General features: G+C 40.9%; 2 protein-coding genes across 4 annotated transcripts; one reads left to right on the forward strand and one right to left on the reverse strand.

Annotated features, from left to right (window-relative positions):
* The first annotated feature begins 2,292 nt into the window (after nt 1-2,292).
* Nucleotides 2,293-8,027, forward strand: LOC308285351 (aldo-keto reductase family 1 member A1-B-like). 3 transcript variants are annotated; one of them, XM_080726078.1, is made up of 9 exons: nt 2,293-2,446; nt 3,661-3,756; nt 4,270-4,389; nt 4,742-4,893; nt 5,177-5,372; nt 5,831-6,030; nt 6,720-6,792; nt 6,921-7,007; nt 7,721-8,027. In XM_080726078.1, the coding sequence occupies exons 2-9, from the start codon at nt 3,676-3,678 to the stop codon at nt 7,784-7,786; spliced, it is 975 nt and encodes a 324-aa protein (XP_080582204.1). In that variant the 5' UTR covers nt 2,293-2,446; nt 3,661-3,675; the 3' UTR covers nt 7,787-8,027. The 3 variants fall into 3 exon arrangements, with proteins under 3 accessions (XP_080582204.1, XP_080582203.1, XP_080582205.1); XM_080726077.1 differs by having other exon boundaries at nt 2,293-2,442; XM_080726079.1 differs by lacking the exon at nt 2,293-2,446 and adding an exon at nt 3,539-3,568.
* A 627-nt stretch (nt 8,028-8,654) lies between these two features.
* On the reverse strand, nt 8,655-17,717 carry cUnh19orf44 (chromosome Un C19orf44 homolog). Its single transcript, XM_080737156.1, has 10 exons — nt 17,348-17,717; nt 16,895-17,068; nt 15,530-15,654; nt 15,306-15,372; nt 14,642-15,002; nt 13,737-13,810; nt 12,563-13,049; nt 11,798-11,887; nt 9,132-9,298; nt 8,655-9,036 (listed from the first exon to the last, which is right to left on the reverse strand). The coding sequence occupies exons 1-10, from the start codon at nt 17,465-17,467 to the stop codon at nt 8,947-8,949; spliced, it is 1,755 nt and encodes a 584-aa protein (XP_080593282.1). The 5' UTR covers nt 17,468-17,717; the 3' UTR covers nt 8,655-8,946.
* Between the last annotated feature and the right edge of the window lie 1,161 nt (nt 17,718-18,878).

Consider the following 18,878-nt stretch of genomic DNA (forward strand, 5'->3'; position numbering starts at 1 on the left):
GCATAGGAAAAGGTACAGTTTCATGACGGTACAGTTCACTGGTACAAGGTCTACTAAAAGGAGATCCATGAAAAGACTAAGCTTATTTCCACAGGAAACCATTTAAGTATCTCATATAACATTGAATGACAGACGAATAGAACACAGTACTATGCAGTAGATATGTAAAGAAAAGAAAAAATGAGAGAACAAAAAAAGAGTCTAAACAGTAAGTAAGTAAGTATATACAAAGAAGGGGCAGGGGAGGGTAGGGTTGGGCTAGGTTCGTTTTTTTACCAGTTGCGAACGGCTGCTGCCTGTAAGTGGTTTTTCAGGGCAATTTTAAAGGATGCTAGTGATCCACACTCCTTTATGACCTTCGGTAAGGCTTTCCACATTTTGGTGGTATAGCAGAAAAAAGAGTTTGACCCTTTGTTGGTTTTGACTCTGGGTTGAAAGTGATCTGTGGCGCTGCCTCTGGTGTTGTAATTATGGACATCCTTAATGTTTATAAAGTATTTTGACAGGTACTTGAGTATCATAGTGGTGTATTGTATCTTGTACACCAGGCCCATTGCAAGTTGCTGTACTCTGTCATCTACTCTGAGCCACCCCACTCTTAACTGGTGAGTAGGTGAGGTGAGTCTGATAGGGAAGGTTAAGCAGGACCCTAATTAGTTTATTTTGGGCTGTTTGGAGTTTAGTTTTCAGGGCTTGTGGGGCGTCACGATACCATACGTGGACTCCGTAGTCAAAGAGGGGCTGGATTATTGCACCAGCTATGGTCTTCAGTGTGTTGAAATTGACCATTGGGGCGATCCTCTGTAGGAAACGAGTTCGTTGGTTGATTTTATTTATTACTTTAGAAGTCATCTTTTCACTGGAAAGATTAGCTTCAAGGATACATCCTAAGTAAGAGATTTCGTTTTTTCGTGTTATGACCTTGTCACCCACTTTGATTGTGAAGTTATCGACTTTTTTGAGGTTATGATTTGATCCAAAGAGGATGGACTCAGTTTTTTCCAGGTGAATTGATAATTTGTTGTCATTAAGCCATGTGCAGATCTTACTTAGTTCAGAGTTAAGTGTCTTTTCAACCTGCAAGTGGTCCTTGCCCGAGACTAGGAGAGCTGAGTCATCCGTGAACAGGAACAGGTTGCAGTCACAAGCAGATGCCATGTCGTTCACGTATATTAGGAACAACAGAGGTCCCAGTATGCTACCTTGAGGAACACCACAGCTTACTGGGAGGGGGGGGGGACGGGACGGACAGGGTACCGTTAATCTCCACCACATGTTCCCTCCCCACCAGGTAAGATTGCATCCATCATCATCAGTCAATTGTTTTCCATCCTCAGACAGGATGAGATCAGATGTGCTCTGGACCTTCAGCTCAGCATCACACAGCTTCTTCATCTCTTGACTTCCTATCTTCTCAAGCTTTGATTTGATTTGATTTGATTTGATTTATTTATTTGCACAATAAGAAAACAAACAATACATGTTAACATTATTAAAAAAAGCATGAAAATATGTGCAGGCGAAAGGAAGCCCATAAAGGGCTTATACAAGGTTCTCACCTGAAGAAATAAACAAGTAAAGTTGAAACACAAGATTCAAACTAGAAAACTAAAAAACAATTGTCCCTCGAAAGTGTGTGTGTGTGTGTGTGTGTGCGTGCGTGCGTGCGCGTGTGCGCGCGTGTGTGCGCGTATGCAGAAGCATGGCCACTTTAAGTGGTAGAATTAAATGTAGAGGCTTGATCTATCAGGCTGGCCTTCAATCTATGTTTAAAATTATTAATTGAAGATGAGGATTTGGCAATAAGTAGCCTATGTGTGTATTCCAGAATGAAGAACCTCTGTCTTTAATGGAGAACTGGCTATGTGTGATGCTCTGATGCGACTAAAGGGAGGATGGAGATTGTCCGATTGTCTAGTATTATAATCATGAAATTGTGAATTGGTCTTAAAATATCCTTTGAAAGGTCTAGGAAGCATATTTGAAAGGTATGTACATTTATAAATGAAAGAACAGGATTGGACTATGTTAATGTCATAGATAGATAATACATTTAATTTTCCAAACAGAGGGGCAGATGGGGCCAAATAGGAAGAAGTAGCTATTCTTACAAATTTCTTTTGTGCAAAGCTGCTGAGCTACTGCTGTCCTCACGTCCCCCTTGTATGAGGAATGATTATGAGCCATCCTTGATCCAAATTACAGCTATTTCCCAGCAGATGGCGCTGAACACCACCTATACTCATCTCACAGAAACCGGAAATGGGTAAAACTACATGGCGGAAAGGGAAAGGAGGAGGTCTGTAAAAAAATGAATTGTTATTTTTGAACATCTGGCTCTGGCTGACAGTCAGAGGAGAAAAAACCTGACAGTGTATTTTCACCTCGCAGGAGCACAGGCACAAGAGGACACTTGGCTTTCCAGATATAAGAACTTAAACTGTACGTGAGTAGACCTACTTTAAACAGCAGCCATGCAGTCATTTAGATTCTCACACATGATGTTTCATCATTTATATGGTCAGAGTGCTTTTAAGCTGGTGAGTACCGTACGTCCATGGCATGTTTCTGAGTTGGTAGATTTTAGGGAGCATGCTATGGTTTTGCCATGGGTGTTGCGAATGAAAAGCACTGCCTACTTACGTACAATTTTGAGGTATTTGTACTTTGAGTATTTCCAATACTTCTTTTCCACTACATCTCGGACAAATATTGTACTTTTACTCCACTACATTTATTTGAAAACGTACTTACTTCTAGACTTTGCAGATATAAATTATAATATAAAACATACAACGTACTGTGTAAGTATATTTTGATGCCAATACTTTGGTACTTTTACTCAAGTAACAATTTGAACACGTACAGGCCTTTTACTTGTATTTTTATATTGTGTTATTGCTACTTTTACGTAAGTAAAACATCTGAGTACTTTTTCCAACACTGCATTTTAGTTGGGTTTGTGAGCTGTTATGCAGCAACTTGAACTTGAAGACCACTTGCCACACGTACAGTCAGTATAGGCCTACTACCATTCCTGACAAAGAACCCTTTGTGTAATTCACTACGGTTATCCAGTCGGGACTGGAGAATGTGGTTTATTGGAGAAACTTGTTGCAAAAAGACGCATAAACATAAACATCAGGTGTGATGGTCAGGTCAGGTCACCATTTGTGGTCACTGAGTGCGCGTGATTCTTTTTGTCAGGAAATCAGCTGACTGCGCGTCACTGACTGGACAAACAACTTTTCCCTCGTCCATCTGTGTTTCCTGCTCAGCTTCACTAACTTTGCACGTCTCACCACTTCTTATTTGGCAACGCATTTGATCTGTTATGTATCAGTTTTACACTTTATAACAACAAGAGAATATGTGCGTGAGGGAATAATGGGTACCATGTAGCTTTACCTTCACATACAGTACCTCTGCACACACTCAATTTCTCAGGGAGGACATTCTATCTTGACAGGATTGATAATTAAGAGGAATTCAAAAAGGCAAAATAACTAAACTAAACTAGAGTGTCTCTGTCATCTAAATGGAATTGTGTTAAAAAGTTGATAATTGTGTAAGGAAGGATATATCAAATCTCTATTTGCATGCAATGCAACCCTGTCTTCAAGTATCAGGTTGACATGTTTTCTCCTTTTCTTTATTAAGGTGGTTCTAAGAGCCATGAATGACTTTGCAGTTCTCAACACGGGGCGGAAAATGCCCCTAATTGGACTTGGAACATGGAAGAGTGAGACAGGAAAGGTAGAGCCTCCTTCACTTTTATGCTCATTATTTGTTAGATTTTTACAGCATCACTCTGCACTGCAGGAGTCTAGTCGTGTGTGTCTGGAGCAAATCTCTCAAACCGCTGCACTGGGCAGTGCCAAATTTCTGTGTTTATCCTTTTAGCTTTAAAGACTTACTGTACCACATGCTGTTTTGTATTTCGGACTAATTAAGTATTCAATCAATCAATCCACATTTGAGCCACCCTGTTCCTGTGTTGATCCTGAGATCCACATATTTCTTTTTTTGTTGTTTCTGCGTGTGCATGTGCACTAACGATACAGACAAGATACATAAGTAAGAATTGATGACTATTAACCATTTAGGCCTGACCTAAGTTTTCTGAAAAACGTCAATTATTCAAAAATTACAAAAACAAATATGTTGCTACATACTGTACATGTACTGTACTACACAAAAATGTGTTCCCGGATGGCATTTTAGAGTAACCCAGAACATTATCTTACACTCCACATTCTTGCATTTCAGGTGAAGCAAGCAGTTACCTGGGCATTGCAAACTGGTTATCGTCATATTGATTGTGCAGCCATCTACGGCAATGAGGTTGAGATTGGAGAAGCGCTAGAGGACATGCTTGGCCCTGGCAAGGTAAACTAACGTGAAACTCAGCAAACAGCATTTCCTTATACATTTATTCATTAACCAAACTGGATCCAAGAGGTGTTTGGTATAGTTTGGTGGTTATATATTGTTTAAACTACATTTCTCGCTTTAGTTAAAATAGAGCTGCTAGCTTACATTGATTTTTACCCTATTGTTTCTTCAGTTTAGCCAACAAATCTGTGTCAAAGCGTTTTGTTCCTTCAGTTCTTCACTGGCAGTCATTGCATTAACCTGTTGTCGTGTTGGTCCACCTCTGTGGAATTAATAAAGGACAAACATAATGTAATATAATATGTTTATTGTGAACCTGGATTGGTGTTCTGTCCATGTGCGTCAGGCCCTGAGACGAGAGGATGTGTTCATCACGTCCAAGCTGTGGAACACCCGACACCATGCAGAAGATGTGGAGCCAGCACTTCTGAAGACCCTGAAGGACCTGAAGCTGGAGTACCTGGACCTGTACCTCATCCACTGGCCCCACGCCTTCCAGTGAGCAAACCGTCCATCACATCCAGGCCCACAACAAAACACATTGTGCTAACTAATGTCTTAACAGTGTCTTCTCTTGTGAGCACAGGTTTGCTTGCTACAGCCGCCCATGCGTACAAATAAACAAGCCTTGGCTTGCTCACACCTAAGGAATTGAGTTAGAAAGTTATTTGGTACCACCCTACTAAGCTGATGTCTATGTTTTTATTCATTGATAGGTATTCTATGTCCAGTATTTTCTTGGTTGTTTTCAATCTATCAACTTTCTCCTTCGTAAACATAGACGTGGAGAGGTCCCTTTCCCCAAAACAGAAGATGGCACAATTCTGTATGATGAAATCGACTACAAGGTGACCTGGGCGGCCATGGAGAAACTGGTGGAGAAGGGTCTTGTCCGAGCCATTGGCCTGTCAAACTTCAACAGTCGGCAGATAGATGATGTTCTCTCTGTTGCCAGCATCAAACCCACTGTCCTACAGGTGGGTGGGTCAAGAAAATGTCACACTATGGTACAAAAGTGGAAGAACTGTATAAGGCAAACAGACAATTATTGTTCTCGTTAAAAAAAAGCGGATAGTGTCCTCATATTTTGCTCTGCTGATATATTTATAAACAGACATACTGTAACCCTACTGTCTGGTTTCATTCAGCAGCATAGGTCACTTTGTTAACCCCAGTCCTTCAAGGAATGTGTGACATTTATATAATATTTCTCTCAAATTTGTGCTTATACGGTACTCACTACAATTATGTCTCCCATCCAGTTGTTTGCCAATTAGGGGAACAAAAACCCCTAGGGGTACTTGAATTGTTTATTTCCTAAATGATAACTTGTTTCTAAAGTGTATGAGACATGCCTTCCGTAAGGCTGTGCTTAGTCTGACTGTGTTTGGTTGTCTCTATCTGTGTACATGGGTGTGCATGTTGTCATCGGCAGGTAGAGTGCCATCCATACTTGGCCCAGGTAGAGCTGCAGGCTCATTGCCGGGACAGGGGCTTGGTAATGACGGCATACAGCCCACTGGGCTCTCCGGATAGAGCATGGAAACATCCAGATGAGCCCGTCCTGCTTGATGAGCCAGTTATAGCCACCTTGGCAAAGAAATACAGCAAGTCACCTGCTCAGATTATCCTGAGGTGACTATAACATATTCTTTCTTCCAGAGCAATTGAATTATTAATAAATGCAACACTAGAATGATGTTAGGCCGATAATGTTATGAAATTAGTTGAAATGAGACACTGACACTGCAAAGATGAAGTAAACTATTGATTGATACCTAAAACAGTTGTGTATCATTATCTTAAAGCAATGTTGAATATATTATGATGTATAGCTACATGGGGAATGGGGATGATACACAAAGATTGTCTATCACTGTTATTTTTTTTTATCGGGGATCCGGAAGAAGCAATTAAAGGGAAAGGATTATTGGAATCACACTTTTAGCACATAAACTAGCACAAACAAATTGGATTCTTCCAATACATAAAATAACACATACAATTTTGTTTTGTGAGAGAACGTCTGTTATACAGCCATTTCACTTTCCACAAATTACTTACCAGGGCTGATTTCTTATATATTGACAGAATATGATGGCAAAAGTGTGATTCTGAGACCCGATTTCTTTGCTCATTGCACACAGAAGCAATGGATAAACATCATTGACAATATTTGGACATGTATATCATTCCAAAGTTCTACCAAAGTTCAACATCGCTTTAATAACGAAGCTGTGAAGAGACATTTTTATTAAAAAAAGAAATTATAACACTTTTGATTTATTTTTTGCCCATGCTAATTGTTTGTCTTCCATTTCTAGGTGGCAGACACAGCGAGGAGTAGTGACAATCCCCAAAAGTGTAACCGAGTCCCGTATCAAAGAGAATATACAGGTAGCTTGTATATCTGTTGATATATTAATGCCGACAGTAAATATTTAAAATAAAGAATTTACAATATTGATCACTTGGATTTCTAAATCACAAGGAAGGCTGAGATGTTGGTATTTGTTTGTTATCAGGTGTTTGACTTCACCCTTGATGTTGAGGAGATGAAAAGTGTAACAGAATTGAATAAAGGCTGGCGTTACATTGTACCAATGATCCAAGTAAGTGATCTCTTAGCGCATGCCACCATACCTTTTTGTTCAGTGTACTGTAGCAATGATTATTCAATATGTTGCATTTAAAAATACAGTACATAACTATATTAACACTTTGCAAGCCACGGGGAGCCCCTTAATATTAAAGCCGGAATATACCGGACATCTGAGCAAGGAGTCTTATACTGTAGATCATGGGTCTTCAAACAGGGAGTCTGGGACCCCTAGGGGGTCCTCAAAGTTACTACAGGGGATCCTCCAAATCTTTGAGTGGTAGAAAGTTTATTTTTCTCCTTTTTATTAACCACTTGAACCCTAGTGACTATATTCTGAGAACCTTAGCCAGAAAATAGCACATCTACAAGCTCAACGCCTCACAGCGTGAGGCGTTGAGCTTGTAGATCGGCTATTTTTAGCAAAGAGCTTTGGTGTAGAGGGGAAAAAGAGCAGACTATGTACAGAGAAAGGTCAAGTTTATTAAGTCTTGATGGTTCAAGTGGTTAAATATCTGAAAACACAAATTGACATGAAACCAAAATACACATGATTGTGCTGTCAAACGATGAAACTATATGGAATCTCTGATAAGGTTGTGGGGGTCCCTGCTTCATCTCTCAACTAAGGGGTCCTTGGCCTGAAAACTTTGAAGACCCGTGCTGTAGATGCATTTCCCAACTATGGAAATATTTACAGCCTTGCATTTGATTTAATCATTTTAGGTGGAAGGAAAGCAGGTACCCAGAGATGCTGGACATCCACACTACCCCTTCAATGACCCTTACTGATGAGTCCCGCTGCGGTCTGCTTCTGTGCCTTGGAACGCCTCCATCGTCACCTTGATCACATCTCCTTATTGTTCACAATGGCCCTGGGCCCAATCGTTTGAAATCGTCTTAATTGGGTTATGTCAAATCCTGCACTTATCGTAAGACATTTCAGTTTACCAATTGTTATGAAACATTGAAAATATGGTATGATTGTACACATACTGTTATTTTTTAATAAACGTTTTTTTGTTATTTCCCATGCAAGTGCTTTATTATTTGACCACTGGACCAATTTGTGAACACCTATAGCACTGTGAATAAAAATGTTAACAATTGTGCAAAAACTGGTTTTCATGCTGTTCAATGAGTAGATCAGTAGAAATCAATGATTTTGTTTCTGATTTCAGAAGATAAGACAAAAAGGGTTGGCACTATAAGCTATGGCTTCAGCCCTTTTCGGTTAAACTACTTTATTTTAAATTGTTTTTTTTTTTAAATGTTTTTAACTTTGTACCGAAATAAACCATCCATTCATTCAAGTGAAATGCCATGGTTTAATCCCCTTGCCTGTCAATATGTTGGAGGACAGGAACACCACCAGCGACAGCTAATTAGGAGCCAAAAAGCTTTCAGAATGGACCAATTTAGAGCAAGTAACTTGATAGCATAAAGAATAATCCATAGTGAATATTTTTCACAATAATATCTTCTGAGGACCTGTATCACATTTTCAAAAATATTTTATTTATAAAATAACATTCTGATATTTTTGAAAAGCAGTGCATGATATAAAACACTATTAGTTCCATTTTAACTTTATAAAGTAGGTAAAGGTGTCAATGAGCTGCAAAAGATTTGTGCTCTTCATATCGATAATAAAACAAAGTCAGGCAGCACAGTGGCCCACACTGGCTCCATAGAAAATGTGTGAAATGATTCTGTGTATGAAAGGATAGATTTTTAGCACCACTTTTACACTTTTGGCCACATTCAATGCTTAATAAAACATGATCACTGTATTCTCATTCATACAAAAATAGTCTCTGATGTATTAAAATTAAAATAAAAAGTCACAACTGGTTGGCACAACATTCCGTAAGGGACTTTTTCCAAATTTGATCCCACGTCATGAACGTCAGTGGTGGTGGTGACTGGCATGGTAAGGTAGAAGGTTATAGTCAGATATAATGGTAATCCCTCATTTCCTGCAATACCTCCTCCAGGGCTTGATCCACTGTTAGTGTGGGAGGTTTGTTTTTGCGGATGAACTGCAAACAGAAATGTAGAATTATCACAAATGATATATTCTTATTCACACATTTGTGTGTAATTTTGACAAAATCCTGTGTGTCAGAAGGCTCACCTCTTTGGTATCCTCCAGTGTAGTGTATGAGAAGTCTGCTGGTCCCAGGCTCTGCACTAAACAGGCGTGCAGATGGCTGCTCGTGTGGATGAACTGTCGGGTCATGGTCAGCTGCTGTCTCAGCATGTCATTCAGGGCAAACACAGCTGGACTGTAGGCACTAAGGGCTGTACGTAGACACACAGAGTGAGTGTGTTATAGAACAACAAAGGTCTCACTTACTGATATGATCATCTATTGGTGGGTGGGTGTGCTGCTGTTGCTTTATATGTCTTTGTGGATACAGGCATATACACTACATAGAAACTTGGCATATACTGTACTGTACAGTACATGTACTTTTTGTGCATGCAAGCACCAAAACATGCTGGAATGTACTGTAAAACAGACCACTGAGACCATAACATTCCACTTAAACACATTGGCCCTCATTTATCAATGGAGTGTAAAAAACGGTCTATTTTTTTCACCAAATTTTGCGTAAGGCAACGTTTGCGTGGCATTTACGAACACGTCCTAAACAGACACACCTGGCGTACATTTGATCCCAGCGTTGATAAATGCGCAGGCTGAAATTTAAATAACACGCCTTTAATTATTCTTGAAACGCCCCGATTTTACGACTAGAACAACCTGAATACGACCTAACAACGAAAGAAAAGCCAATACTCTGCACGCTTCAAGTTCACTCCCATGTCCTCGTCCCACACAGACCACGCACACATGTACGCACGCACGCACACACCCACACACGCAACTAGGCTACTTGGAACAGCAGAATTTTGGTTTACACATCAGTCTTTGACAGTGGGAATGTGGGATTAACCAACGGTACAATCTTTGACGAGGCTATAGCACTGCAGCCGACATGAATGACACAAGTCACTGCCATGAATACTTTTGAATATTAATTTAAACCATAGCCTATACGTGCCGTGCACAGACAGAGCACGTTCATTTGGTTACAAGCATCATTCATTAACTCCAGCATAGTGTACAGTAGCTACTGTATAAATTCTCCCCTTTGCAAATCCCGCCCCATTCTGCCCTGTTACTATGGTGGTACAGATGACCCTGGGCAGATTGTTTTTATAGTGGCAATGAATGGGGGGAGAGGGTATTTTCTTTGCCTCATTATTGCAATTTAAAGTACCAAAGGAAAAACATCTAGGTGATATTAATAAAAAGGGAAGACAAAGGTACAGTAGCTACATTGCAAAACAGGGGGTTTCCCCGAAAATATATGTTTTAATTTGTTTAATCCCAGTGGGACAGAATCACCATTGCAGATTCTTTTATAGTGGAAGTGGATGGGATTTTTCTTTTTTTCATAGCCTCATTACAGCTATATAAAGTACCCAAAAAAACACATCTACATGATATTAATAAAAAGGGAAGAAAAAGGTACAGTAATTACATAGCGAAACAGTAGTTTTTCCCCCGAAAATATATGTTTTAATTAGTTTAATCCTCTGGATCAGAGAGAGAATAGAAATAGAAAGAGAAAGCGCAGTGCATCTTGGGTAGGAAGATGACAGCCAGATTATAGTTCTCCTCACATAATAGGCTGGCTTTCGTAATTCTGCCCATTTAAAATATATGTACCCAATCGTAACTCTTAGTTACATTGATAAGGTCCATGTGAACTAGTTTGTTGAAGCTTATTCATTATATTGAGCGAAATCGCGATCACCTCGCGCGGCCGTACTAGACGCACGCCGTGTCGCGCAGTGCGGACCGTTCTTGAAAGCCTGAAGCAACATTCTCCACTGCACAAACTCCACCCCCGATAGCAAAAAGTGAATGGTTTTTTCTGGTTGGCCAGTCAGGGAGTCTCAGGGACCAATCAGAAGGCTGACAAACGGTGGATTGAGAGACCCCACGGTTACGTTTTGGATATTAATTTAACCCAATTTCGGCGACGAGCGCAATGCGTGTTTGAGTGCTTAAACTAGCAATCATGTACCGTTCCCGCACGGGCTGGTCTTCTCCCCGGTGGGCCGTGGACCCCCAAATATCGGCGCTGGGCTGGGCACAGCCAGGTTTGGACCTTCGGGATTTATCCATATTTAAAAGGACTCACGTCACTGTATAAATTGGAGGCTCACGGCCACGGTCCACGAAAATGTATAAGATCACTGCTCTGGCATGCGTTCGTATATGTGCTTGTTCTGAGCCAGATCTGCAATCTTAAGATTTAGACTGTTAAAGCACTTAACAGTAGATTGCTTCCATATCCCTAGATTTTAATTGCTTGTCATTTTAACTTGGAAATAAAATCGGCATGCATGTCTATGATAGTGAGAGCCGGCTATAAGCTTTTATATAATGTTATGTTTTCACAGGGATTATTTATTAGTGTGTTGAATATACATTTTGGAGTGGATACATGAGTCAACTAGTTAGACATATTGCTGCCCCGCATGTCTACAATGGAATAAGAGGTGTAAGATCAATCCTACACCACCTCAGAACCTGACGTGAGATTTCATCCTACCCTGCACCAACGTCAAAGTCACGTTGAAATGATAAATGTCGAGACTTCCCTAAATTTCGGTGTACGCCCAAATTTTGATCTGCACCACGTTGATAAATGAGGGCCATTGATTTAAAATAAAAGGAAACTGTGTAGGTGATGAGGATGGGGATTGTTGAGGTGGTCTCACCTTCCACAGCCTCTGCACTGACAGTGTGACTGGCCACAGGGGTTGGGTCCACATAGGCCATGCCCACTGCAGGGCCAATTGCAGCCATACCTAAAGAATGACAAAGAGGATGATTAATACAAAATAAACCAAGTAGTCCAACATCTTTCTTTCCTGTAATCTTCCAAGTGTATGAAAATATCTCTGCATGCAGAAGTACAGGCAGTACACCGGCTTAAGGGCTACAGGAAGTTCTGGTAGGCTGGACGTATATCCATCCATGTAATTCCTAAACTTCAGTTTAGACACCTTCTTCTGTATTCTTTTCCAGGTTTTGTCTCCTCGTGAGATGGAGATAAAACTTGGAATCAGTTTCTCTGCATGCTGCATAAATACTGACTAGTTTGCATTTGGCTCAGTGCGCATTGTAAATGCTTTGCATTTAGTACCCTTTCTTTTGTCTGACACAAAGCCAAAAGATTCCAGCGATCAAAACGGAAAACCTGTCGATCTGAACTGTTGGCTTTTGTAATGCTATAAATTGTCAGAATCTGCTTTGTTTGTGTTTGTTTGTATTCTAAAATAGTGACATCAAAACCTGTTTCATTGTGCATATATATATACTTTTTTTAAATAAACTGAGTATCTATTGAAGAAACCTCACCCAATATTTGAAGTTGCCAATGTAACTAACTACACAACCCAAACGTCCACCAAAGTGTAATTGTGCTTTATGCAGAGTTACACTCCCCTTTATATATCATCCCAATGAAATGCAGAGCTCACCTGCCGACCAGGTGTAAGCCAGAACATCAGGCTGGGTCTGTACTGCGGCCTCTCTCACAGCCCTGTGAGGTGGTGACGTCACTGTGTCAGATGAGGACCAGTCAGAATGTGATCTGGTGCATGAATCTCTGCTTCGCGTAAGCGATTTCGACGCTCTGCTGCGACCCGAGGTAGGAGTGACACTGGACCGACTTGTGTCGGAGAAACTGCTAGAATAATCATCTTCTCTCCTCCCGGGGGATCTGTCTGATTCAGACATCTCCTCTCTCACCTCCGACACTTCCTCCTCCTCTCCGTCTCCTCCCAGGCGCTCTGTCTCAGTCCCGCTGTCACTCTCAAAGTCACTCTGATAGTCCAGACCCTCTTCTTCTCCCACCTCCTCCTCCTGATGTTCTTTTTTAAGTTCATCCTCATCTACTGTCAGCTGCTGATCTGCAGTAGATTTTCCAGGACCGCGTCGAGATGTTTTGGTTTCCGTCTGTTTAGGCTGAACAACAAGCAAATACATCAGTCTAATGTCATGCAATGTTTAAAGGACAACTTTGTTTTTTTACAACATGGGTTCATATTTTATATTGTAATTAGAGAAAAGTATAGGTGAGTGTTAAAATGTTTTCATTTGCTGCGTTGTACCGTTTTAGTGGCTAAAATATGTATTTTTTAGACACAATAATCCCATTCCCAAGATGCACAGGAATCTTTCATGGGCAGATGTGACTTATGGGGGCTAGTAGTGTTAGTGTAAATAGAAGAGTAATAATGAAATTGGTGGTTTATTGTGTCTAAAAATACATATTTAGCTACTTGTACACATGCCCCCACCCACTGAAATCAAAATCACAAAACGTACTAAAACGATAGAAAGCTGTAAATGAAGATATTTTAACATTCGTCTTTTCCTTTCTCTTCTCTAATTACAATCTAAAATATGAACCCTTGTTTGTAAAAAAAAAGAGAAAAAAAGTCCTTTAAGTACCAGAGTTATTACTCACTGCATAATTTTAAACACTTATGGGTCAATTTCCGAGGTAGTGCTATGCTATGTTCTGTACAGTATATCTACTAATGTATATTACTAAAACTCTATAGTACTATAATTCATATTTTCATCATGTTATATACATTATTTTATTACAATTTCATTATTGTTAGATTTGTATGCCATCGTTCCTACCTGTTTTTTAATTTCCTTCGTAACTAGGCTAAGAGGTCCAAGGTCATCTAATGTCATGATGTTTATCTTGAAGTCTGCAATAAAAATAGATATCAGTGTCACAATTCTGCACAATGCTAACTAGTCAGTGGAATTTGTCAATTGTAACTGTTATTAACACTTGACATGGTGCTCTCAGAAAAAGAACCAATAGCTAATAATGATACTGAGTTGGTTTACAGTTAAATGTCTGAATTAGTAACAGCAGTGAAACACATGCCACAACATTTCAAAGGACCAAAACATCATTGTCTATTCACAGCTTTGGGACATGCTTTCATTTTCATATGAAATTCATACATTTGTTTACATTTCGTCCAAAGTCATTAAAATGCCATGACATACCTGAGTAATTGAGTAGCGTAATAAAAGCTTAGATTAGATTAACAAGAGCATTTTAACTTTTCTCCAGAGAATGTTTGGTTAGACTTTTCAAATTAATATGCATCTTAAAATAAATGAAAACACGTCAATTTATCCTTCAAAAAATTAAAAGTGTAAATGGAAAATGCTGGCTTCCTCAAAGACCAAACAAACCACTATGCTTGGGAAAACGATTGGCAGTAATTCCAAGAATACTGAGAGTCGTAGTCAATAAGGTAAATGTGCCAGACCACTGGTATGGTGAAAGAGGCAATTGTGAAAACACAAGGCGCTGTGAGCTTGTAGATCTGCTATTTTCAAAATATTATATAACTTAATGTAATGCCTCAACTCCTACAATTCCAAGTACTTGTCAGGGTGGGGGGTCGGGTCCCCAGTTCAAATATGATTATTTTGGGGGGCTCGTGGCCTAAAAAGGTTGAGAACCACTGACATCCCAGTGTACAGTACATGCTTTCTACCACAGACCTAAATGCAATCACCTTCAGAGGAAACACTGCTCCTCTCACTCTGAGTATCATCTGAACCAGGAGCCACGAGGAAGAGCTCTTCCAGAGATTGCACCTCGCTGTGTGAGAGGGAGAGTGGAAGATGCCTCGACCGGGACAGGGAGCCTCGCATGCTTGGAGATGGAGAGGGGGAGCCATAGGGCGGAGGAGAAGGAGATGCACTGCTGGCTGATGCAGACAGGCTTGGCTGGGTCCAGGCCTGACTGGAGAAGCGATCAGGGGAACCACGTTGAGAAGAAGAGGCAGGAGAGTGGGATGCGCTTCTATTGAAGGAGACTGTGGGATGGACAGCCAGAGGAGTGGAGGAGGCCTTCTCAATACGTTTGCTGAATGACTATGCAGAAGAAAGAAATTGTTATACACTGAGACTTTAAAATCCTTGTCGGCCATCCCTCCTAAGACACAAAATTCCATTATAAAACAAAATGCAAGATGCCAGAGGATTAAAGGGGAATTACATCCTAGCCAATTATGTGAGCTTTCTGCCATCTAGTACCATTTTGTACTAGTACTAGTGGTGACTGGTGAGGCGTGGGTTTGGCCATCTTGGTAATATACACTGCAACACAGATATCTCGAATAAATAAAATGCACAATGTGTAGGTAAAATTTACATCAGTAAACCCATCTACCTTACCTTTCCAGTTCTTTGCATGGAGGAATTTCCCCTCGGTCTTAGCAGCTTGTCCTCTGTTGAATCCAGACTAGTCAGGGCAGGACGGGATAAGAGAAAAACAAAAGATATTAATAATGGATAAGTCAGTGGTTCTCACTACTTTTAGGGGGGTCCAGGCTTGTTGTGAGCTTGTAGCTATTTTCACAATATCTATCTGTGGCACAGAGTCACACTAATACTTGTACCTGTGTTGAGAAATCTGCTCTGTCTGGTTCTTTACAGCTGTAGAGTGGCTTCTGGTTGAAACAGGAGGAGCAGTCTTCTTCAGAAACCTGCTCCCTCCTCCAAGAGAGGTTTCAGGTCTTTGATCCTTGGAACAGAAATTAAGAGGTCAGACACAGTGGTAGAGTGTGCCTTTCTGCCATATGGTTACAAGCTAGAAATCATATACCCAACCATGATATAGTCTAGGTAAATATTATAAGCACAGTGATATTACAATAAAGGGAGCCCTTGACCTGTGAGTCCACCGAGCATCATGTAAGACTAGCAGTGTAAACACGGTAATAAACATTAATGGTTGTTTAGCCAATAAAGCTACCGTAGCCAGGGCTGCACCAGTGCACCTGTTGAGTGTGACTTAGATTTGCATTCAGTGTGGATTTAGATTGTTGACAGACAACTTTCCTACAGAATAATTAAAGCTGCCTCCCCACTGTTTGTCCAAATGGAAGCACTACAGTCTCAAAGCAGCATTGTGGATTCAGAGTGGCAAGGCCTGAACTAATAGTAGTTAATGCCTTTGGTAAAGTGAGTGTGTAGACCTAAACAATTGAATTGAAAAGTGAATGTTATAAACTGCACAAATTTGGTAGAAATGAGAGATTGCTTTACAATAGGCTATAGGCAGAAGGGCTGGGTCCTTAATTCACAACACAACACATAATATTTTTGTCCAACTGTATGTGTCACCCTGGTGTACTCTGATGTTACAATTAAGACTACTGACATAAAGCCACTTAAATTAGCATTATATCCATCCTTGAGTTGCCTGATTGGCAGTTTGCTGTTGCACCACATTTAGCCTCTTTTTAGGGTTGCTGAAGCACACTGGGCACAAATGGTGTCCTGTGTGAAGTCAACTCAGCAGTGTTTCCTGCCTGTCACAGTCACAGTAAGAGTTCAGACTAATAGAGAAACCTGTGAACATTCACAGCTCAGAAGATCACACTTCTTTAGAGAGCTTGACCTTTCTTCCTTCCTGTGATATGTGCTCCTGTTCACTTATCTCTGGTGATGGCAGGTCATTTTTCAATGAAATAGAGATGTCTTCCTGGCACTGACTAGACACTCCCACTACAGACAAAAAACAGATGGAACTGGCCCATACATTGGACATCAAACTCTGTGATGATGTGGTCAAGAAGATGAGAAAGAAAGGCCAAGCTCCCGGGCAATCAATATGCATTTTTGTCAATAAAACGTCAGTCACTCAAACAAATGTGAATTATCTTATGTCAGGCTCATTCAGAGATACCAGATTCTGTTTGGAATAAAATAAGACATGTGCAATTACAAGCAACATGCTCTGACAGAGCCTTCTTAATTACCTTGGCTGGACCCCCCTCTCTCTCCCACTTATTTTCAGCAGCAGCAGAGCCCTTTGGGTTGTGTCGATGTTCACTGACTGATGATCTGACCCAAGGCAGGTCACTCAGGTTCAGTGAAGGAGTCTGTATATGCGGGGGAGCTGTTCGTTTTGTGTCAGACACATCTATGGAAACCTGGAGTAATAAGCACAAGAAACAGATTACAATGTATTGATGATTTTATGATAAAACAAGAGCAAGGCCTCCAATTCATATGTGTATGTGTCCTTCGTTACTTGCTCCATACATACATTGCAATATAATATAGAACAGTGGCCATTCTATAGAGCAAGGGGTGGGGTTTGTTACTCTGCAAATACTCCATGAGCACAAAACATCAAGCTTAATGCAAGGAGTTTCTTTTTTAACTATAACGCTGAACAGAAGAATGGAAATGTCATGTTTTAGACTTACTGCTTCCCAGTCCCTTTGAGTTTTGGCTACATGTCCATTAACGCGCTGGGGGTTTGTTTTCCCAGAGAGCAGAGCCTCTGCTCTGTCTAAAGCTGCACTTCGACCACCGCGGTTCCACATTTTTATACACAATCTCACACAACTCAAATGATTCTTGATCTACATTCGATCGACGCTTCAATAGAGCCTGTAGTTTGAAATCGCATTATCACACCCTGACTTGACCCATATAAAATACACACGCACAGATGAGACGGTGCTGCGAGCAATATCAATGTTGTCCGTTTGGATTAAATTGAGCTTCACGTTAAGGATTTGTAATTATTAAATTAATCTCCACTCATTGCATTGATTGTTGTTAACGTGAAAAGAGTTGCTGAGAGTTGTAGCAGCTCGCCAGCGTCTGTCGTATCCATGGAAGGAGGAGCTACTGTTGTTTATGAATGACATCATTTACATGCGTCCACTACGGGCAGCAATAGAGGACAATAGGGATGATTAGGGAATCAACTTTGTGGATAAGTAAGGTTGTTATGGAACTGAACGTGTAATAAATGTAACTATTCAACTATCAGTTGAAAGCACAAACACGGTAGCGGGGTCTCTACAATATTATCATCTTTGTAGCGAACTGTCATCCATATAAAAATTGCCGCGACCCGGATTCGAACCGAGGTATCTGCGATCACAACGCAGCGTACTAACCACTGTACGATCACGGCATGGTACCTGCCTCGGTGCACCATAGAGTATATATATACCAGTAAGACTCCCTAATCGGGAGATAAGCGACCGTTGGTCGCTTATCTCCACAAATATCACAACCTCCACCTCTCACGTCATACGGGTAGCCATAGTTACACCTGGAATGTTGAATCTCCATATATGGAGATAACCTACGCATCACACAAAGTCTGACCTCACCAGCCCATACTTGGGCATGGACGACTTATATCTCCATATACGGAGATGGCCATATATGGAGATACGATGACATCACAGAGTCCACAGCTGATGATGTGGCGTGATGTCATACAATAAACAAACAAGCCCTATATACTGATGCGGAGATATGAGCAGGGCAAAGGTGTGACGTGTGACGTGTGACCGACCGACCGACGGACGGCCGGTGGAGGTTTTCATAGTAAACTGCTCCCTGACGGTCGCAATAATAGAGAACGGATAGCCCCGTCCCAGCTATTCATTTCAATGCAAGTTGCTCAGTGGCGTTTTGGAAGCATGCGGAAGTAGGCCTATCTTACGTCGACGAACGTCTTACGTCACGACCGTCACGAACGTCACTCGTGCATGTATTTATCACCCCGCCTGCAGTTCCAGCTTTGGCCAGTAGGGTAGTAGTACCTTCAATATTTAAGCCGTTCTGGGGCTTGGGGTGCACTCACTGTCACCTCGTACCAATGAACTTTGTACATGTTTGTCACTGACTCACTGTACATATTCGTCCTTATCTCGACTCTGTCTTCGAATATGGTGCTTGCTTGGGGTCTGTCGAATTTATTCTGGGGTCTTT

This window comes from Nannobrachium achirus, assembly GCF_963921795.1.
Source record: "Nannobrachium achirus genome assembly, chromosome: 1".
NCBI lineage: Eukaryota > Metazoa > Chordata > Actinopteri > Myctophiformes > Myctophidae > Nannobrachium > Nannobrachium achirus.